This window comes from Nyctereutes procyonoides, unplaced genomic scaffold, assembly GCF_905146905.1.
Source record: "Nyctereutes procyonoides isolate TBG_1078 unplaced genomic scaffold, NYPRO_anot_genome, whole genome shotgun sequence".
NCBI lineage: Eukaryota > Metazoa > Chordata > Mammalia > Carnivora > Canidae > Nyctereutes > Nyctereutes procyonoides.
This window is the reverse complement of record NW_026575134.1, coordinates 16,863,343-16,886,855: the sequence shown is the minus strand read 5'-3', so window position 1 is coordinate 16,886,855 and position 23,513 is coordinate 16,863,343. Positions and strand designations below refer to the sequence as shown.

The 23,513-nt window shown below is 40.1% G+C and overlaps 2 protein-coding genes across 2 annotated transcripts in view; one reads left to right on the top strand and one right to left on the bottom strand.

The window, feature by feature from the left end:
- The window catches only part of FBXL13 (F-box and leucine rich repeat protein 13), a 204,839-nt gene that overhangs the window by 79,633 nt on the left and 101,693 nt on the right, over positions 1-23,513 (bottom strand). Inside the window, exons 11-12 of the mRNA XM_055301082.1 lie at positions 19,763-19,863; positions 10,946-11,075 (exon numbers count right to left, since the gene is read on the bottom strand). Of these exons, the coding sequence (XP_055157057.1) occupies positions 10,946-11,075; positions 19,763-19,863 (231 nt within the window). The remainder of the gene's footprint in view (positions 1-10,945; positions 11,076-19,762; positions 19,864-23,513) is intronic.
- The window catches only part of LRRC17 (leucine rich repeat containing 17), a 29,159-nt gene continuing 16,515 nt past the window's right edge, over positions 10,870-23,513 (top strand). The window contains exon 1 of the mRNA XM_055301083.1: positions 10,870-11,005. The gene's annotated coding sequence lies outside the window, so the exon portion shown is untranslated. The remainder of the gene's footprint in view (positions 11,006-23,513) is intronic.

The following is a 23,513-nucleotide window of genomic DNA, read 5'->3' as shown; positions in this document are numbered from 1 at the left end:
CTTGTCTTCCCCTGAATCTAAAGAAATGTCAGGGGGGCCTGGTTGGTTAAGAGTCGGCCTTCAGCTTAGGTCATGACCTTAGGGTCCTGGGATCAAGCCCCACATCAGGCTCCCTGCTCAGCAGGGAGTCCACTTCTCCCTCTCCCTCGGCCCCCAACCCCTGCCTCTTGTGAGCTCTCTCTCTCTCAAATAAATAAAATATTTAAACAAAAAACTAAAGAAATGTCAGACTCCACCCTTACCAAGAAAAGACTCTGAGGCTTTGCTCTGACAAGTCACCAACGTCTTAGCTACTTAACAGACTCCTTGAGCTTCCACCTAAAGCACCTGGCTGACCATGCCCTGAAATTGGCTGCTGTTTCTTTCATTTGTTCATTCATTTATTCATTCATCAAACATTGATCACAGTCCCAGTACATGCAAGGTACTGTATCATGTGCTAAGGAGGCAGATACACAGGTCAACAAGGCAGCATCCTGGCCATCAAGGAGCCCACAATGGGGAGAATAGACAAATAAGCAGACCACTGAACACCTAGAGAATGCTTAGTGGAAGTACGATTATAGAACACGCAAGAATCCTAACAAGAGGTTGGTGAGAGCTTCCTAGAGAAGACTGTGACTGAATGAAGCCTCAGAGATCTAGAACAGTTAAGTTGGTGAATGGGAGAAAGGGTCAGCATGAGGGTGTCTAAACAGAGGGCAAAGGGTGAGCCTAGTAAAACAACAGGCTGGAAATGAAGAACAGGGGAGGCAGAGGAGCAGAAGCTCCTATTGCAAGTTCTCTAACTGTTGTTGCTGTTTTTTTAAAGATTTTATTTATTTATTTGAGAGACATTCAGCGAGAGAGAGAGAGAGTGAGCGAGCATGCACATGCAAGCCAGAGGAAAGGGAGAAGCAGACTCCCCATGGAGCAAGGAGCCCGACACGGGGCTCAATCCCAGGACCCTGGGACCATGACCTCAGCCAAAGGCAGACACTCAACTGACTGAGCCACCCAGGTGCCCCCTAACTCTCTGGTTTAATTCTCTTAAATCTGAATATATAAATGGGAACCTCGGCCTTCATCTGGCTCCTTCTTTCACCCCACCTTCAGAGTTGTTGGTTTTCCAGGAATTTCGGTTTCAGCCTGAGACTGGCTACAGCCCTAGCCTTCCTTCCCAGCATTGCTGCAGCTATTTCATGCTGGGCTTCCTACACAGTGTCATAACCCACTGCTACACACAGTTGGGGATACATAGATCTGTAGGAGAAGTGGCCACCCAAAGATCATATCCACAGGAGAATCCTTGCAAGAGCAGAGGGTAAAGGGAAAGCCTAACCAGGAATCACTGCCGTCCTAATTGGGATTTCCTCATCGACAGCTAGGAAAGCTTTGTCTTCTCCACGAAAGCTCTTCACCCTACCCATATTTTTCTGTTTTGAGATTCTGAAAGAAACAAGAACTTTTGGAGAGCGCTAAAGTTACTAGGGAACCAATGTAGGCATCTTTGGAGCATTTTAGCTGATACCTTGTTATCCATTTACTCACTTAGGGGGATGTGTGGGAAAAGACCCAGGAGATGAGGAAGGTAGCCACCCAGAGAGCTGCAGGAGGATGATTCCAGGCAAGAAAGATGGCCAGTGCCAACCACCCCCCACCCCAAGGCAAGAGCTCGTGTGCCAAGGGAATGGGAACAGCAAGGCAGCCAGTGCGACTGAAGCAGAGTTGATAAGGGGGACGTAATACGAATTCATGCCACAGGGGCAGTTGCAGGAGAAGACAGAGAATGTAAGGTCATGAAGGTCCCGCTGAGGTCTTTCTTTTATTGAGTGATTGGGTTGCCTCCCCAGGTATTTGAGAAGAGGGAGGACATTGACTTCTTATTTTTTCAAGATTTTGTTTATTTATTCATGAGAGAGAGAGAGAGAGAGGCAGAGACACAGGCAGAGGGAGAAGCAGGCTCCATGCAGGGAGCCCGACGTGGGACTCGATCCCAGGACCCTGGGATCATGACCTGAGCCAAAGGCAGACGCTCAACCACTGAGCCACCCGGGCGCCCCCGACTTGGGTTTTATTTATTTTATTTTTTTATTTTTTCCGACTTGGGTTTTAAAAGTATCACTCTAGGGGGATCCCTGGGTGGCGCAGTGGTTTGGCGCCTGCCTTTGGCCCAGGGCGCGATCCTGGAGACCCGGGATCGAATCCCACGTCGGGCTCCCGGTGCGTGGAGTCTGCTTCTCCCTCTGCCTGTGTCTCTGTCTCTCTCTCTCTCACTGTGTGCCTATCATAAATAAATAAAAATTAAAAAATATTTAAAAAAAATAAAAGTATCACTCTAGATGCTGAGTTGAGAGCAGACTTATAGGAGGCAGAAGTGAAACCAGTTAGAGGCCCATGACATTTATGTAGACAAGAGATGCTGGTGACCTGGGCTGGGAGCTGCGGAGGTTGTGAGGAAGAATTAGATCCCAGGTAGTTCTGAAGTAACAGCATCCTGGCCTTCCTGGCAGAGTGATGTGCAGTAAGAGAAAGAGAAAGGTCCAAGATAACAGACTAGTGAGCTAGATCTGCTGTAACAAAGTACCGCAAACTGGGTGCCTTAAATAACAGAAATGTGTCATCCTACCGCTCTGGAGGCTAAGACTCCAAGATCAAGGTGTCAGCAGGGTTGGTTCCTTCTGAGGTTGCTTCCTTTAATGCGAGGGAAGAGGGAAGGATATGGTCCAGGCCTCTTGGCTTGGCTTGTAGATGGCTGTTTTCATGTTCACGTGGCACTGTTCTGTATGAGTACATCTGTGTCCCAATGTCCCCTTTTTTATTAAGGATGTCATTTTATTGGATTAGGGCCATCCTAATGACTTCATCCTAGCTAATTACATCTGGAACAACCCTATTTCCAAGAAAGGAGGTTCTAGGGATTGGGGACTTCAATATATGAATGTAGAGGGTTACAATTCAAGATGTAACAGGTGACTCTAAGATTTTTGGCCCAAGGAACTGTAAATGTGGAGCATCTGTCCTTAAGTGACACGGGGAAGGTTGAAGGTGGAACAAGGAGTTATTTTTTAGAGCAGGGATTTTTTTTTAATAGGAGTCTGAAATTTGAGAAGGAAGTCTGTGTTGGAGATACCTATCATATATATGTGTCTGTATATATATATCACATATATTCATATTACTTCTATAAATATATATTACTTCTATATCATCTCATATGCATACATAGGCTCCTACAAGCATATATACATGTATATGTCTGTAAACACACTCCTATAGACATATATTACGTACATATGTATGTATATATGTGTGAGTGAGCATCTGTGTGTGTGTGTGTATATATATACATATATATATTTGCTCATTATTGTAGGTGATATTTAAAGCCATGATCTAGGTGAGATCACCAGGGGAGTAGGTATAGGCTGAGAAGAAAAATGGACCAAGCACTGAACCCTGGGGCTCTCTGTGATTCAGGGTTTGGAGAGAAGAAGAGGTACTTTAGAGAGTCAACTTTAGAAATATTGTCAGAAGAAAAAGAGCAAGATATATAGCACAGCATCATGCAGGAGAATTAAAACATATACACACAGAACCACAATATAAGAACTCAAGACTACATTCTTACATAGGTATCCCCTGCTTTTTTTTTTTTTTCCCCTGCTTTTTGAAAGCTCATTGGGCTACTTCACTTTTACAAAAAGACCTCCATTAGTACCTATTTTCACTAGCCAAAAGAAATCCAAAGAGGATTTTGCAGTGAGCCATTACAGAGACAGCAGGCACCACAGACAGTCCGAGTGGCATCTGCCCTGGGAGCTCAGCACCCCAGCATCAAGCCGCCACTGGTCTCAACTGGGTCTCAGAGCAGCTGTGCTTTATCTCTATTTATTTTGTGCATCCATTAGCAAGACGTGTCCTTAAATGTCAGAAAACCTAAGAAAGATTAGTTTTAGGGCCTGGGAGCACTCAAGGATGTTTCCGTATGGATTAGTGGTTACTGGTTGTTTGCTTTATGCCATTTCTGCTTAAGAAAAGTTTCATAGGAACACGGTACTTTTGGACAGCAGAGGAAACCTGTATGTCTATAAGAACATATACGAAATCACATAAAACAAATTAGAGGGATTGCTTGTGTAGGGGGAGGAGAACGGGAACGGGAGTGGGAAATGTGGGTAAAAGGAAATCAATAAAACAGGAGAGCGGCCTTACATGGGCTGATAATGAAAGTCCATGAACTGAGGAATACGATTAAATCTGTTCCCGGTGCCTGGGTCCCAAAATAGGTAAAATAAAATAAAGTAAATCTAACTAATGAAATAAAAATTCCCAGTTATGTTTCTTCCCCTGAGTACTTTTTCTCCCCTGCACAAAATGGCAGAGAAAACAGTAATTTTTTAAAAAGATTTTATTTATTTATTTATTTATTTATTTATTTATTTATTTATTTATTTATGAGAGACACAGAGAGAGAGGCAGAGGCACAGGCAGAGGGAGAAGCAGGCTCCATGAAGGAAGCCTGATGCAGGACTCGATTCCAGGACCCCGGGGTCACGCCCTGAGTCAAAGGCAGGTGCTCAACCACTGAGTCACCCAGGTGTCCAAAAACCATATTTGAAATTGCTTCTTCTGGGTCACCTGGGTGTCTCAGTTGGTTAAGGGTCTGCCTTTGGTTCAAGACATGATTCTGGGGTCCGGGGATGGAGCCCCACATTAGGCTCCTGCTCAGCAGTCTGCCTGCTCATGCACTCCTCACTCATTAACTCGTTCTCTCTCTCTCTCTCTCTCTCTAAGAAGTATATAAAAATCTTAAAAAATAAAAAAATAAATCCCCTCTTCTTAATTTTTTTTAGTGAAAGCGGTCACCAATAGATAGGTTCTGAATGCTTGATAAAAAATATTTGAAAAGAGAAAAGTTCAATGAAACCTACTTAATGTGGAAGTGGATGTAAGATAATTTAAATATTTACTGGTAATTTCTGAGAAGGGAAGAGTACTTACCAGGATAGTAACCCACTTTAGCTTTGAATGTGGTTCTCCTACCTCTCTTAATAATACTGCTGCTATGAAAATAAATCTTGTGGGTAAATAAAGGAAGTAGGTGTGGAGAGCCACAGCATTAGCTTTCCAAGAGGAATCATATCTATACGAGTTTTTTTTTTTTAAAAGATCTTATTCATTTATTCATGAGAAACACACAGAGAGAGAGAGAAAGAGAGAGAGAGAGAGGCAGAGACACAGGCAGAGGGAGAAGCAGGCTGCATGCCGGGAGCCCGATGTGGGACTTGATCCCAGGATTCCAGGATCACACGCTGGGCCAAAGGCAGGCACTAAACCGCTGGGCCACCCAGGGATCCCCGAGTGTTTTAAATTATAAAAATTTCATTAGGACTGACATAGCCAATTTAGGAAACCAACAGAATTAACACAAACCAAGCTTACACATGCTTCATGACCCAGACATTCAGCTCCTATGTGTATACCCAACACAAGTGTCTTATATGTACACAAATGATAAAAGGACAACAAATTAGTCTAGACTTACACTCTCCAAGCCTTGCAACCTCAGGAAAACAGAATTTATTTTTCCCAATGTTGAATATCTAGAAGGAGTCTAAATGGTTCTGGTAGGGTCATCCTTGTCTCCTGGAAAAATCACAGCCACTGCAGATGCAATTAAGGATTGTCTAGACCTGGGTCAAATGACTCAGTACCCATAGAAAAATCCTAATGGTTACTAAACATTTACTGTGTGAAGCCACATTCTATTTTTTTAAAGGATTTTATTTATTCACGAGAGGCACACAGAGAGAGGCAGAGACACAGGCAGAGGGAGAAGCAGACTCCCTGCAGGGAGCCTGGAGTGGGACTCGATCATGGGACTGTGGGATCACGCCCTGAGCCGAAGGCAAATGCTTAACCACTGAGCCACCCAGGCATCCCTGAAGCACTGTTCCAAGCACGTTATATGTGTCAATCATTTCATTTATACAACACATGTATGAGGCACTTATATGTGTCTATCTCAGAGATACAGAACCCGGAGTATACAGAAAGCTTGGGAAACCTGCCCGAGTCTCATAAGTAGTAAATGGCAAACTCAGGATTAAAATGCAAGTGCCCCAGAACCCATGCTCCCAAATACTATCATGTACTGCTCTCGAGGCAGAGCCACAAGAGAAAGGAGAGAAATGGTTCCTGAAGCAGAGTATGAGGTGCAAAGGAAAAACTACCAACATTTCATAAAATAGTTCATTAGTATCACTTATTTAACTAGATGTTAATCCAGATATTCAATAAGCATCTGATAAATGTCTACCATGAGCTAGAGCATCACACATCATTCTTCAGAGCACAGAATAAGATGGACCCATTCACTGTCACCAAATGTCTCCCTGACCGTAGATCACAAAGGACCACTTTCTTTAAATAATAAAACTACTTTGTCTGCAAAAAGTCTTCCCAAATTCTGCTTAAGTATAGTTTTTCAAAAATTATTTTATGGCATAAGCTTAGATTTTATAACTTTGAGCAAATAGTAAATATAGAAGCAGATATATTAAATGTGTTCAATGTATTCAATCAGAATTTTTTGTTAGGTGAATGTAGATTGGTTTTTTCTTTCTTCTTCTGAAAATAGTATAATGAAAATGTGGCACTCTGGATATGAAAGAAACTTTTTAATTAATTTGAAAAATATTTTAATAATGGCAGCCTGTTGGGAAAAATGCTGTTATCTAACAAGTATTTATTAAGTGCCTGGGTATGGTTTAACCTTACAAGTAATCAGAGAAATATAAATTAAAACATAAAATATCATGTTCAATGTCAAATTGGCTAATGTTTTTTTTACATATTATTCTTATGAAGATACCAGACATTACTTTACGTTTATGGTAAGTTCTATTGACAACCTTTGTGGAGCATGGATGGCCTTAAAAATAACTATATCCTCTGACCATTTCACTTCTCAAAATTCATACCAAAAAATTGCCTAGACATATGGAAATATATGGTTGTGAGAATTTTCCTCACAGGTTATTGATGATAGAAGAAAATGGTAGGCCACTAACGAATGGTTAAACACATGTTGGTATTTTGATACGATGGAATACTACATAGCTATTAAAGGTAAGTTATAGAAAATATTTAATAGGGAGATGTTAACTTTATGGAATAATAAAAGATATGTGTACAGTATAATCCACTTCAGTTTTAAAGAAGTATAGCTGTACATAGAAGAAAAGACCAGAAAGCCTTATCCTGAAACGTTAATAGTGTTTGTTATTTCTGGGTGGTGAATTTCAGATAATTTAAATTTTTTTGCTTCTTATTTCTTGTGCTTTTGTGTTTCATGTGTAAAAAGAGAAAAAAAGCAAAGGTTTTAAAAAGTGAAAAAAGAAAGCTCAAAGTGATAAGTGTATGATTAGAAGTTTGCAGTGTGTAGTGAAAGAAGAGCTCACTAGAGTGTGGCTCTATCCTGATTCAAGGCCAAGCAGGCAGGGGCTTTTTTGAGAAGAAACTGAACAGAGGGATCACTTCAACCACATTAAAGATGATGACATGCAAGTGCATGTGCAAGTGCTGGTCTTCATTAGGAAATCAGTCCAGTCACTGAACGCACCTACACTGTTTATCCAATCCCCCCAAAATGCAGAGTATTTCTAAAACATGTGTAATTGATTTTCACTTTTCTTTGCAGTTCTCCACCATGCTTTTTTTTTTTTTCTGACAAGTATCGTTAAAATACTTTCCCAGTATTGTATAAATACATCTTTCCTTTTTTGGGGAGCAGCCACAACCACATTAAAGTTTAACCCTTGACACTGAGGGGGGCACTTGATGGGATGAGCACTGGGTGTTATGCTATATGTTGGCAAATCGAACTCCAATAAAAAAAATATATACAGAAAAAAAAAAGTTTAGCCCTTGACATACTTCACATATGTTAATCCAGAGCTCCTGGGAGACAGGATGCTGTTTTACTCATCACCGTGTGCACAGTATGCAGTAACACCAGCGGAAAGCAGGTAGGTGTGAGCTTCTATTCTCAAGTCTTCTTGTTTTATTAGGACCTTTCTTCTTGGGCAGATGTATTACACATGACTTCATAGTGCAAGATCCCAAGCTTACAAAAAGAAAATAGATTTTCGTTTCCAAGCGGAAAACCTGAGAAATGTGTGGATCATCAGTTTTCCTTCTTTGAAACCATTTTTGTACCATCGTATCAATACAAGCAGGCCTGGAAGAGTGACACTGTCCTCACACCCAGAGCTGGGGAAGTGAACAGAGCCTCCTCATAGAATTTCACAAATCCCTCTGAAGCAGTAACATCCAAGCTTCACCCATTCTTCCTGCATCTAGGGCAGCAGTCATTTTAGAGATATCTGGGGTTCATAACGAGCTCATTTCTTACTCCCCAGTGGGCCTAAAGGGGCTCGGTTTCAAATGGCACAATTTCCAGTGACTGAAACAGTGTCTGACACCTGGGGTTACATCTCGGTTGAATTATGAAATACACAGATGGGAGTGGAAGATGGATGAACGAAAGAAACTTAACTCTATTTGCATAGTGATGTGATCCTAACTTCACGGTGGTTTGAGACTTACAGATTAAGGGACAATCAGGAAAAGAAATCTACTCTTTATACATTCAGACCAAACTTAAATACCCACTGAGGACAGGCAGGGGAGGCAGTGGCATGAGAGGCCTATGGGCATGTGTGGACCCTACTGAGTGGAGGCGAGGCCAGCATTCCATTTCAAGGGGGTAAGGGCAACTCGGTGCTGGCCCTTTGTAGCCATATGGCAATGCAGGCCCAATTTCGCTGGTTTTGCCAGTTTTTTAAGAGAAACTTAAAGTCTAGATTTCTTTATGAAAACTCCAAAATTTTAAATGTTGGCTCAAAATTTAAAAATAGATCAACACTTGTCTGTGTGTTTTGTGTGTTTATCTGGCCAGAGGCACATTGATTTGCAACCTCTCGTTTTGACTTTACTGTGTCTGAGAATATTTATCCCTAGGACATTTGTATGTGTGTTTTTGTGTCTGTGTATGAGTTGTATGTTGTTGCTACCTTGTGAAAATCATTACCTTGTGGGAACTGAGAACAAGGAGGTAAGCTACACTGCAGCGAGGGTTTTTAAGCACTGGGGGAGCTGGTGGAAAAATCTTGGAGGATGAATCTTTAGAGAGATGTGTCATGCACATTGAGTTATCCCTGACCTTGCAAATATTTTTCTCTGTGATTAGGCCCTTTGTGTTTGCTAAACGACACCCAGAGTTGAGAGTAAGCATCTACCCTCCCACCAAGACTGGGAGATACCAGTACTATTTCCCCTAATGCTTACGTATCAAAGGATGGCTCCGGGCCCTTTAGGAAGACATTCCTGGGACGTAAAACCCGCAAGAAGCTTTTAATGAGGTTTCTATCTATCTCAAAGAGAGCAAAGAAAGAATGTACAGTTGCAAGTTTTCTAAAATAAATGCTCGGGGCGCCTGAGTGGCTCTGTCGGTTAAGCATCTGCCTTGGGCTCAGGTCATGATCTGAGGGTCCTGGGCTCAGTCTCTCTCTTCCTCTCAAATAAACAAATAAAATCTTTAAAACAAAAATGCCCTAAGAAAAGGGCGGTCAGGGGCTAGAGTCAGGAAAAGCCTGTCTCAAATTTAGTTAAGCTGAAGAGAATGTTAAGTCCATGTCGGTCATGGAGTGATAGTAGATGTTGATGGTTAGCAAGCTACACATCAGAAGATCAGAAATAAATGTAAATTCTAGATGTTCCACCCCTAGCTAGAAGCCCTCCTAGCCTTTCCCCTGCCTCCTCCAAACCGCCCAGTGCCTAGGGAAGCATGGAATGCCAGTGATGTGAGTAGCTAAGCTCTACCCACTTAAGAACTTGGAGAAGGAACTGGTACTAGGCTGGTATTCACTCCAGAGCACTGCCTGTCTACATCTGTACCAGCAGGTGCTCCTAACTCGCACCAGCACTAAGGGCCTTCACTGGGTGTGCAACCTGGGGAGCCATGGTCTCTTCATTTCTAAAATGGGTGTAATAAATACACACTATATAGCACTTGTATGAGGAGTGATACTGATGTGTGTAAAGCACTCAACATGGTGCCCAGCATATAGTGACAGCTCAGTAAATGAGAACTCTCAGTGTCGCAGCCAGTTCTCAGCTGTGCTATTACATTATTTTCATAGAAGGATGAACATACTATGATACTAATATTAACAAAATACACAGAGAGGTAGAAGAAAAGAAGTTAAAAGGGCCACGACTTAAATCTGCCCAAATAGAGCAGAAGAAACTACCAGTGAGGTAGTAACTCATCCCAAAGTGCCATGGTTTACCCTGCACAGCTCCACCCTATTTTCTACCCAATTTTCCTTCACCTTGTCCCCCTGGACTTCAATTTATTTCCCCATGTAGATCTCCAGTCTCCACGTTACTTAGCCCAAGGATATAATGCATTTTTAAAAATTACAATCTTTGTTGTATTTCCTTGGCTACATTGAGCCCTTCCAGCATTTTACCCAGTGCTATTTATTTTTGGAAAGCCCATGTGGGTGCTAATTGACTTTTCAGGAAGTGCTTTGCAAATTCTCCCCTCCCCAAAAGGCTTTTCCTTTGTTTGTATCTTGGTAGCAGTTCTAAAGTTTTCAACATTTGGACTCTGGTATTATAATTGTGCTCAAAGTATCTGCACAGAAGTGGTCTGTTTCATCATCCAATGAGCTCGGCCCGTGTGTGGATGTGACACACTCCAGTGGAAGGAAGCCAGGAGCCTATAGTAGCGATCCTGGGGAAAATTTAAGCAGCTGTGGCTGTGTAATTCAAAACCTCTGAAAAGTGTGCTGCAGTCCGTGCACAGCATTAGTATAACATGAGGGCTGGATGTAGCCCGGCCCCCGGAGGACTTCCTCGCCTGCTGCAGGAAAGAGAAGGCTGAGAGACAAACCTGGGTGCAACCGGAAAGGTCCAAATAGATGAGCTTGTGGCATCCATTCCCTAAATTCAGGTACCGTAAACCTTTGTCTGTGAACTTTCTGCAGTAAGCCAAACTGAGATTCTGTAGGTTTGGGAAGTACCTGAAAAGACAGAGGCGAGAGAAGAGAGAAAGGAAAGGGACTCTGCTTGAATCGTTTTCCACATCTTTCTTAAGCCACTTATGACAAAGAGAAGTAAAACTATAAATTAATCTTTTCTCCTTGCAGATATTCAGCAGTTGAGCCTAATTGTTAATTCTCCTACCATTAGGTGAAGGAGCTTGGAGTGGCATATCAAATAATGCATAATGCTACTTTAAATGAAAATACAGATTTGCCTAGATTTTTTTTATAAGGCTAATTGGGGGAGAGCTCTAGGGGTGGGGGATGTTTGTGCATTTATATGGTGTGGATGTTAGTTAGTGTTTGAAACCAAAATTACAGAGTTTGCAGTATTGTTGCATTTAGATTTTTTGGAGCACCAAAACAATGTGTAAAATGTCTAGATGGACAAACCCTTTGTAAACACTTAAATGGCAATTAACTGTTGCATGACAGTGAGGATTTGGGGCAGAAAGGAGGCAAAGTTAAACATAACAAGCTCCTAAAACGGACATGGTAAGCAAATGGTTGTTAAAAAAAAAAAAAAAAACATTTGAATATGCATGATTTTGTAAGTGTTTCATTATCTCAGTTAAAGAAAGACTAATTGATACAAAGAGCTTAAAAATGGGTTAAAACGAACAATCTGCAAATGAGTTGAGCAACACATGAAGGGAATAAAACCGACATCAGAGACTATTAATCTCACTGGAGTTCAAACAGATTAAATATGGCATTACCACCATGACCAAAATGATTGCTTCCAGAAAAAAAGGAGGGTAATTAAGATGAGCCTGTACTACCGTGCAGGGGCTTACTGTTTGAGGACATTCTGTGGACAATTTTCCAAGCCTTCCTAAGTCTGGCATTTTTTAAAAGTGCAAGAACTCCCACTATTGCTCGCTCTTGTAATGGAATTAACAACATACTCTTGGTTTGTGATCTGCAACAGTTTAACAGCAAATTGGAAAGCAAAAAGAACAAAAAGTGGGAAGATGATGCCTCTCTGTCCCTCAAAAGCCCACAAATGACAAGTAAAATTTACTTTCACATAAATGGGAAATAAGATACATAAGCATTGACAGTTAATCAGATTTATTCCTAAAATTTGAAAACACATCTATATGATATGTAATGATTCCCATTCCATAGTGACTTATTTGATGCAGAACACACATTCCCCTCTAGCAATGTCCATGAAACTCAACAGAACAAAGGGGGACGCCATCTGGGTTCCCCAGTGGCTGTGGGCAGGGCCATGGAGCAGAAAGCAGCACTAACATCCCAAGGACACGTCCCCTCTCCTGGGGCCCCTGAGTTAGCCAAGAGCTACGCTAAAGTTCTGGAACGCTTTATCTTCCTCTCCCTGGAGTGTACCCTTGTGATTCAACTGAGTAAAGTACAGTTTTCTTGGGGGTGTGTGGGAGGTTGTCATTGCTAACAAGCCTTTAGCTCTCTAATTTGGAGAAAGGAATAGTAAGGCTGACAGTACGACACAATGGAAAATACACAAGGATTTGGGATCTGACCAAACTGGATTCAGATTTCAGCCCTGACACTTACTGCAACTTCCCTAACCTCTCAGAGATTATTTCTGCATCTGTTAAGTGGAGATTATAATATTTTGTCTCTCTCCCTTTTTTTTTTTAACCCTGACCAGCTTTCTTGAATCCCAGTTTTCTCGTCTGTAACATGGATGTAATTCTATCTGCTTTCCTTTTAGAGGTATGACAATTACATAAGAACATAGATGGAACAGTATTATATTAAGGATGACTTTTGATGATTCAACTCAGCAGGTAGAGCTTTAAAATCTATATTATTGCTACAATTACTTCAAATAATAGAATATTAATTATTCTTAAGAAGTTCATTCTATCTTCTTCCATGTAATGGAATGAATACTCATCTGACAACAGTGGTGCATACAACTGATTCCAAGAGTTTGGAAGACCGCACGTTACATCTACATCCTAATTTTGGTCAAGGTTTAATGCCCTATTTAATCTGTTTTAACTCCAGTGAGACTGGTAGCCTCCAAAATACTTTTTATTCCCCTCACGTGTTGCCCACTCATTTGCAGACTGTTCTTAACCTATTTTTAACTTCTATATTGATTAGCCTATCTTTAATTAAAATAATATAGGTATTACTTACAAAATTATGCATATTCAAATATATTCAAATCTAGTCCAAGCCTACTGTTTGATTTTTTTGAGTCCTAACACTCAATACTAAAAGTCCTTTTACTCAAAATACTAAAAATAGGAATTGAATGAGGAGTTCGTAACTTTTTTGTGTGTAACAGACACCTCTGGGTCTATGAACCCTTGGTCAGCATAATGTTTTTAATGTGTAAAATAAAACACTTAAAATTATAAAAGCAGCTATTTATATTGAAAGATATCACTATCAAAATTTTTTATAGCCAAATGAGTGGAATAATAAATTATGTGCTTCTTTATCAGCGTATTAAATAACAAGCTCTAGTGGTAGGGTTAATAACTACCCATGATTTTGAAGTATTGATGAGTGTCAGTGATACTTTGAGATACTTGTATCAACTATAATAAAACACTTGAGATTTATATGGTAAAAAAAGTCCCAGGAACCGCTAATGCTACTCTGAGTTTTTAACCTACAGTTCAGTTAAAGCTTGATGAAAATAGAGATGATCTTCCCCTCACCAAATTCAGGGAACCTGGTCTCCTTGGGGGATCCACTGACCCCAGGTTAAGAACCTCAGGTTTGGCAAAAGAAGTTGTTCACCGGACTAAATGGTTCCCAGATTGAAAGTCCCTAGATGGCTGTCTTCAAAGTGGAACCTCCTGGGAGCCATCCGTTTGAAAACCAAGCACAGGAGGAACCCTGAGTGCCCCTATAGGCCTTTCTAGGGATTTACAGGGCTACAGACTTAAAGCTGTTGGGGATGGGAAAATAATTAGTTGACAGTGAAATCACTTGGTAAATTTTATGCAATACTGCAACTTTTTATTCTGGATTTTTACTCCCTTACGTGAGTAAGATCTGGTTCATCATTTTCTCAAGCCAGAGACAACTTGGTGTTTCTAATTCCACTTTGAGGCAGAGTTTGAAGGCTGTGTTTATCTTTTCCTAATTACTTGATAAACTAAGTATTTCTAATGGGGGGAGGGGCTCCCTTGGTGATTTATTTTTCTACTGCTACCATAAACTTTAAGAGGTCACAATTCTTATAGAAACAACAGAAATCACTTTTTCTCTTTTCTTTCGGCTTTTTTTCCATTAAAGAATTGAAACCTTCTGTGTTAGATCACCAATACCTGAGGGAATTACTATTGGAAGGAACATAGAATTATGTATTTAAACAAAAATCTCTCTGAAAAATCACCAAGACAAGGCCTCGTCTGTAAAAAGAAAGGATTTGCAGGCAGTTTCTTTTGAGTGTTGAGTTCTTTAGTTTCACAAGGCAGTTTTGCATAATAAAATTTCTGCAGAAATCCAAATACAGTGTTTCAATCTTATTCATAGGGTAGATTTTGAGGATGTTCAGTCAAGGCAATAGCTTACTGTGTCTGCCTCACTCTGATGGTTACTGATAAGACTATGAATAAGTCTCCAAGCCAACTGAAGGGTCAGTATGAAAAATAATGAAACACCGTGTCACCATAACACATGAAGCTCCATTAAGGAGCAAAGATCATAATAGTTTTATTCACTCCTGTATGCCCAGATTGTCTCACACACAGTAACTGATCAATACATGGTGAATAAGTTGTTGCTATTAGGATTCAGGAAAAGGAGAAATCATTGTGGAATTCTGGTAAGATGGTATGACTTGAGATGTAAAGGCAATGGTGTAGCAGAGAGGAGGAGAAAAGCATTCCAGCTGTAGAGAATGAGAAGCATGCAGCAATCTGATGACCAGAGTTAAGGGCCTCCCTTGGGAATTCTGGGCAGGTAGGTTTGATCAGATAATGTTGGGGACGGCAAGGGAAGAGTCTAGACCTTAAGCCTGTCATCAAAGACAAGACTGTTGTTCAAGATGATACTTATCGCATAAGGCAAAATAGATTGAAGAGAGACCAAGAGTGAACCGTCAGGACGCTATGGCAAAAGGAGTGCTGAGAGTGCCACCTAGGTTGTAGAATGAATGGAAAGGGTTTGATTCAGGAAATATTTAGAAGTAAAAATGTCCTGGAATGGGTATGAGCTAGGAGCAGCCCTCATTTTCAACTTTAGAAAACTCAGTAAGTCCCCAAGGAAGCAAGGGAAAATGTTCAAATAAGATGCTGGCAAATCAATGTTGTCACGATGGGCAAGCAAATTATATTTTTCTTCTGGTAAGTGATTTCTTTGGAAAAAAATGCTAAAGGCACTGGAGAGAGAATGACAACAGCACAAACAACATTTCTCCAGTTATTTATAGTATAAAGAACACTTTTGCATACCCAAGCATATTTGAAACAATGGAAAACAGAGCAAAAATAGAGAATCATTATGAAATGTATTTTTATCATAGATAAGAAAGTCAGTGAATATTTTTTCATATGACAAAAATCATTAATATCCAGTGCATTTACCCTGGATGTTCTCTCAATTCCAAGAACTAGAGTTAAAATTAAAACAAAATTCTCATTTTGGGTCCTGTTTTTCTAACTGTTGCCCACTAATGGTACGGCTTCATTTGTACAATAAATGGCCCTAAAAAACTATGCGTGGAAAAAAAAAAACTATGCGTGGTTGTACTATTATTTTAAATTTCCTAGGAGAAAAGATTATCTCAAAGTACAATATCCCAAATCATCTACTTTGTAAGTTCAGATTTTCACATATGGATTTAATGGATTTTGTAATGTATTCTCTCTCTCTCCACACACAAAAACATGTATGTTCTCTCTCTCTTTGTGTTTCTATACATACATATACACATACACACATTCATACATGCACAAATACTCATACACATATATATCTCAATATGGAATGCCTAAAGAAAAGTACTGATTAATATTCTATATTGGAGGACTAGAGAACCTTCTAGAATTCCTGAGAGGGTCAGGGCCCTCCACAGTGGTGTCATTGGAGCTGGCTTGCACCAGCCCCTGAGAGCCAACTCCCAACTCCACATACAATGACATCATGTTGGTATATTAAAATTGATCATGGTGGTAGTATTTTATATCACATAAATCAGTAAATCCTACAAATCAGAACATATCCTTAACCCCTACATAAACTAGTTATTAGACAATTACTGGAATACAGGTATCCTTGGAACACACTTTGAGAACTACTGATAGAATGTAGTATGCTGAGGAAATGTATACAGAGACAAAAATGGCAAGAGCGATGCTGGCACCTTTGAAAGACAGGAATAAAAATTCAACCTACAAATAAAAGAGAATTCTTAAGATAACACCTGAACAAATGGAATAGAAGCATTAAAAAGAAAAATACCTTCCTTGGCTGATAAAGGGTTTCAGTTTTAATGTTCAAAACATTTACATGTTCCAGGAAAGTTAATTAAAATGATACAAGTAAACTTGGAAAATGTTTTTAATTCCTTTGTAAAAAAGGAAATTCCTGTAAGCATAGTGGCAGAAAAAAAAGGTTACTAACAAAGGGAAAAAAAAATCAAGCTTTACCCTTCTCTTTAACCTGAGATATCAAAGATTAAGGGGCAATATTTGTAGGATTTTAAGAAGAAAGTAAGGGACATGATTCAAGAACTACATACCAAGAGGAGTTGTTGTTCACCCTCCAAGACAAAAGAAAGTAATTTTCAGAAAACAAGGGCCTAAAATCTAACACTTGTTTATCTTTTGAATAAAAGTTTTTAAAACTATATTTACAGTCACCATTGGAAAAAATCAGATTTAAAGAATAAGGAAATTGTGGAACAAATGGACCATCAATGAATGACGAAACTAGAGTCAGTACTACATAATCATAAGCATCATCACAAATATGAAAATATGAAATGGTTGTTCCATCATGATTTTGATAACTGGAGAAAGACATAGTAAAAGCATATTTTAAAAAACCATACAAATAGCCACTGATTGGAATACAGAACAGAATATGCACATACCTCTGAATACCTAAAGACTATAAAAGTCAACAGAATAGTTTATGTAGCAAAAGGTGGAAACAAGGACTACAGCAACAGAAAAATCAAAAACATAAAACAAGATGATAAAAATAAGACCATAACACTCCACTTGGAAGGAAATACTAATCTTCTAAACTATGCTCTTAAAAAGGCAGAATGAAACATTTTAAAATAGAAGTTAGCTATATGCTTCATATAAAAGGCAAATCTAAAATACACCAACATAAAGATTAGAAATACAGGGGTACAGGAGGCAGATGGGTGGCTCAGTTGGTTAAGCGTCCAACTCTTGATTTCAGCTCAGATCATGATCTCAGGGTCATGGGACCGAGCTCCACCCCAACCCCCTGGCATCAAGATGTGAGTTGAAGGCAGATGCTTAACTGACTGAGCCATGCAAGACCCCAAACACGATGAACTTTTATTTTATTATTTTTTAAGATTTATTTTTTTTTTTAATTTTTTATTTATTTATGATAGTCACACAGTGAGAGAGAGAGAGAGAGGCAGAGACATAGGCAGAGGGAGAAGCAGGTTCCATGCACCGGGAGCCTGACGTGGGATTCGATCCCGGGTCTCCAGGATCGCGCCCTGGGCCAAAGGCAAGCGCCAAACCGCTGCGCCACCCAGGGATCCCCAAGATTTATTTATTTATTCATTCAGAGAGAGCGAGAGAGACACAGGCAGAGGGAGAAGCAGGCTCCATGCAGGAAGCCCGATGTGGGACTCGATCCCGGGTCTCCAGGATCACACCCCAGGTTGCAGGCGGCGCCAAACCGCTGCGCCACCAGGGCTGCCCACAATGAACTTTTAAATTTAATCTGCTTTATTATTTTTCTCCATCATTTGCTCAAGTCTAAACAATCAACAAAAAAATAAGTCAAGCCCTAATTTGTATTGTCTGCTACTTCCCAGGGTGTAGAATACTTCTGACTGGTGGCTGATTCCAAGCTACCAATAAGAGGTTACTGAACACGGAGTTGGGAAGAGATGCACAGTAGCAAACTATTATGTAGTATTTTCACATGCAGATTCAATGCACATACATAACATCCAGAACACAGGTGATAGTAATGTGTAGACAATATTAGAAAGTGATGAGTTTTGAGCATTTACTGCCTATATAAGAATCTTAGATATATAAGGAGGTATCACACATCACTTGAGAAAAGGTTTATTCAATAAATGATGCTGGAGTAATTGGTTATTTATTTAACAACTCTGAAAGTGTAAAACATATCCTTAGCTCATGGACTGCCCTAAGTCAGGCTTTGGACCACACGAGTCATAGTTTGATGAACCCTGTTAGATCTTTGCTTCATTTATCTACAAAAATAAATTCTAGATTGATTATAGATTTAAGTAAAAACAAATCATACAAGAAAAAAAAATAAGTGACATCAAACTCCTGGAAGGTGTTTAAAATTTTTTATGTTTAAAAGTATCAGAAACTGGGATCCCTGGGTGGCGCAGCGGTTTGGCGCCTGCCTTTGGCCCAGGGCGCGATTCTGGAGACCCCGGATCGAGTCCCACGTCGGGCTCCCGGTGCATGGAGCCTGCTTCTCCCTCTGCCTATGTCTCTGCCTCTTTCTCTCTCTCTCTCTCTCTCTCTCTCTCTCTGTGTGTGACTATCATAAAAAATAAATAAAAATTAAAAAAAAAAAAAAAGTATCAGAAACTTTAAAGGAAAGTTTTGATAGATTTGACTACAAGTGGAAATTCAATTAATGGGATAAACAGAAAATATGTTACCACTTTTTTTAGGCTGGCACATTTCCAGAAAACCAATTAGAGACAGAAGATAAGGGGAACTGCCACATAGAATTTTCTCTAGCAAATGCTTTGCTGTCATTTTTCAAAGGATCCCAGAAAGTTAGAATCTCAAAAATGGTTCATTTTTTCACAATAGTTTGTAAAACGTTTTTAATCTCTCCTAACATGATTATCCACTCTTCCTGATTCATATTTCCTTGGTGAAAATAAGTGGTAGTTAAAAGACGTAAATATAAATACTCTGTCAACTTTTGGTGATGTCTTGTATTCTTCTGTCCCTTCTCCCTCAAAGAAGCACTGGCTGAGGAAAAGCAACATTTGTGTTCAGGATTGTCAACAGTCCATAAATCAAAAAACAACCAGTATCAGGTTTCCTGGAGGAGGTGGAGATCCAGAGCATGGCGGGTTAACCAGAGCATGGCAACAGGGAATGTGGGACTGCAGTGCTCAGGGTCCAAGGAGGGAAGACACTGGGGTTCCATTGTCAAGGATCCAGACATGGGACTAGAATTTAAGAGCCAGGCTCCACTGCCCAGGAAGGAGAACCAGAAAGAGACACGCAGTAGCCTAATTCAAGCTACTGGGCACTTGGCTCCAAGAGACACAAAAACACTGACCAAGGAGAGGACCAGTTATTTAACCCAGGTCTACCCAGGAGGGAGAGAATAGGCACTAGCTTGGGGACTTGACAGCAGCGGTCCTGTTACCACGGTGGTGGGGTGTTGGCAAGAGGAACGCTGCCTTTGGGGAATGCTAGAGCAAGCCAGAGCCTAGAGGAGCATAAGTGTTTTCAGGGCAATACAGATAACACAAGAATTACCTTGGCAGGAGTCGCATCGTCCTATTGGTGATAGTCGTGTTGGACAGATTGAGGTACAGGACTCCAGCACAGCCCTCAGAGATGTATCTCATTGATTCATCCTGCATAGAAACAGAGGGAAGAATCTTATCGAAGTCTAACAGGCTTTGTTATTTCCCTACTATCTCTCTCTCTGCTCCCAAAAAGTATATGCAAGCCTTGGTCTCTTCATATTCTTTGTTAATTGTAAATCAAATTAAACAGAAGGTGATGGTTTTGTTCGAAGCTTCATTACTATCTCCCCTTCCTTTTCTTTGGAGATAAAGTCCCATTCCATCACAGTGACACTTCGTTCAAATTTGAACCCTTGCAAGTTCACCTCTGACAGAAAATTTGAGCCCAAGTTTCGAAGTGTCAAACCCTCCTGGCTCCTCAGATGCATAAAAGTGATTAAAACCTAATCCATTTTTAAAGATTTTATTTATTTATTTATTTATTTGAGAGACAGAGACAGGGGAGGGGAGGGGCAGAGGGGGAGGGAGAAGCCGACTCCACACTGAGCAGGAAACCTGATGTGGGGCTCTATCCCAGGACCACTACCTGAGCCAAAGGCAGATGCTTAACCAACTGAGCCACCCAGGTGCCCCAAAACCTGATCTATTTTTAAACTTGCTAAAATCATTCTGAAGACAGGAATAGTAAATGCTCTCAACTGGGTTTCATTAAAAGTGATTCAATATTTACACATTATATTTAAAGAAATGGGGGGGGGGTGTGGGTCCTGTTAGTTAATATATTAAAATAGCCAAACAGATTCTCAACAAATTTACTTGAGATGGTCTGAAGTAAAATATAGGTTACATACGTGTTGAGCCTGAATTTCAGTGTTGAGGGTGTTGTGGGTGAGAGTTTCAAAGATTCAAGCAACCCTCCCCCAGGGAGTTGAAACTGAAGTACAAGAGAACAGTGACTGTGACAGGAGACAGGAAAACAACAGTCATTTCAAGACTGAGCCCTAAATTGACATTTATAAGACCAGATAAATTGCAAGCTTTGATTGTGGTGGAGCTGCTTCTCATCTGGGTAACTATTTATAAGACGTTCCAGTATGAGTAAGTAGCAGCAGGTTTTTATTTATTTAATGATAGCTGATGAGTCTCCCCAGGAACACCAGTGAGGTCAGCTAGTTTTAAATATTTGTAGCACATCCGTCCTGGAAAGAATAGGCCATTGCAGGAAGAGGCTAATTGTCACTTGGCGAGGGGATATGGATTAGGAAAGCATTGTGCGTGTTCAATATGGCTCCCTCCAACACCACTAAGGATGGCAAAGGTTTATTTTCAGCAGGATCATCAACGTTTAACATTCTATTCCTATTTCCCGAAGCCAAGGATATTACAATAACAAAATCCTGCAGTTGCAAAAGCGGTAGTTCTGCTATAGGAAAGGTTCTGGGTGCTGACACCACATGAGTGCACGTACAGGGCTTCAACAAACACTGGATTCTTGCCACTGCCTTCAAGCTGCCGGAAATTTTTCTAGATACTCCACCACTAAAATGCAAGACTTAGGTATACGTGGATATATTTTTTAAAAGTATACAGTACAATTTTCCCAGAAAGAATGGGGAGAAGAATCATAATGAGTGGCATTGTAATTTAATATAAACAAAATCTGTCTTCAAAAATGTTCATGGTGCCAATCAAATATCAAAGTGATTGTGCACCTATTGAAAGACTGGCAAAAATGCAAATGAGATGGGTAAAGAGAGGATAGAAAGCTGGTTTATCTACCCTTAGGGAGCTAGCCACAGAGAAGGTGAAAATGTGGGGCCAGGAAGAGGAAGTGTGTTTTATGCACCATAGAGGAATCTGATTTTTCCTTTAAGATAAGGAAACAAACCATTCACTGCATTTTCCTGTCTGGAGGAGCTTGGAATCCAAGAAACATCAGATGAATCCTATTCTCAGCATATAAAAAAAACTCAGGGTTCAATCCCCAAATGCTTGAGCTCATAAATGCAAAAACTGTTTGCATGTCTTCATTGCAAAAACGGTTGAATTTGTCCACAATGCACCAAATCTTTTTGAATGTAATATATTCATAAGGCAAGCTTCTTAGAAAATAATATATTCATAAGGCCAGCTTTTTGAATGCATGTTTCTCAACTCCTTAAATGTAAGCCTGTCTCCCAGTCTATGCTTCAAAGAGAAAGACAATAGTAAAATGTAGCTGGATAAAATTATCAGCCCTGTATAGTATTAGACTCCAAAATTGGAAAAGACTTTGATGTTCACAAATTCAGTGCAGATGGCTTTGTTTTGACTTCCCTATTAGGAAGCCAAATTTAAAGACTATGATCTTTTATTCAGGTGCAGAACTGAAGCCCCTTGAGGGCAGGAACTAAAACTTGATTCACTTTAAATTGCCTCTAACACCTGTATTTTATAGCATATAAATTCCCTATATAACTTTATACATAAAGATAAACATATCTTTAATGTAGTAGGTACTAAAAATATCCACAGAATTAAACAGAAGCTTGAAAGAACTATAATGATGATGCTGGGAGGTGTGTGTGTGCCATGCTGGAGTTTGAAGAGCGTGACACAGTCAGACTCTTCTGTTTTCACCCTACTTCTCTTACTGTTCTCTCTTACGATTCTTCTCTATCTCTTCTCCTCTGCCTACTTCTAAAAGTCAGCAATCCGCAAGGTCCAGGCCTAAACTCTCTTTACGTACCTTCTTTCTCTCTCTAGGTTGATCATATTCACTTCTGTAATGTTAACTAAGAATACAGACACATCAACCCAAGATGGAATCTCAAGTTCTAGGCCATGTGATTCTTTACCTACTCAGTATCTGCACACAATTTCATTCATTAAACAAATGTTACAGAGTATTTACTATGTGCCAAGGTCTGTGCAATGTGTTATGACTACCACAGATAATAAGACACATCTCCTGCCCTTTGGGCATCTTAGGCGAATGGAGGAGGCATAAATGGTGTGATTAGGACTAATTATTATAGGAACCCAGAGGGGCAGCAACGAACCCAGCCCTGGGTGTCGGAACTGTCTTGATAAAGGAGGTAGTACCTAAAGAAAGCCTTAAAGCCTGACAAAGAAGAAAGCAACACCTGAGGACAAAGCAAAAAGGGATTCCATGCGAGGAACTCAGTCTGAGCAAAAAGCAAGGAGTAGCTTGGCTCATGCAGCAAAGAAAGTGTTGACTGTGTGGTTGCTGAAACTTACTTAATGTGTGTGCAGGAATTGAAGCAAGAGGAGGGTGGAAAAGGAGGCAGAGGCAAAACCAGAGGGTCTCCAAGATATAGTAACGTTAAAGAGCTTTGACTTTATTGAATAGTGTAGATGACAAATGTGTGTATAAATGACGGAAAATGGGAGTGAAATGATCAGATCTGCCTTTTAGAAAGTACATGTGCTATATGTTTGCAAATTGAATTTAAATTTTAAAAAATCAGAAAAAAGAAAAGAAAAGAAAATGTATGTGCTCACAGGATGGAAGATAGATTGGAAGTAAAAGAAAAGCCTGGAGACAGAGAGCAGGAAGGAGCTGCCCAGGGTTACATTTCCATCTTCACTGGCACACAATTGATAGCCATAAAGACCATTAAAATGAGCTTGTTGTTTCTACTGGGACCCTGTTTTTTTCTGTCTCACAAACATATGGCCTTAAATGTAAATATAGTTCATTTTTGTGTAATTCTTGAATAGTTTCCACCTTCTAGGGACTCCAACCTTGGGCATAT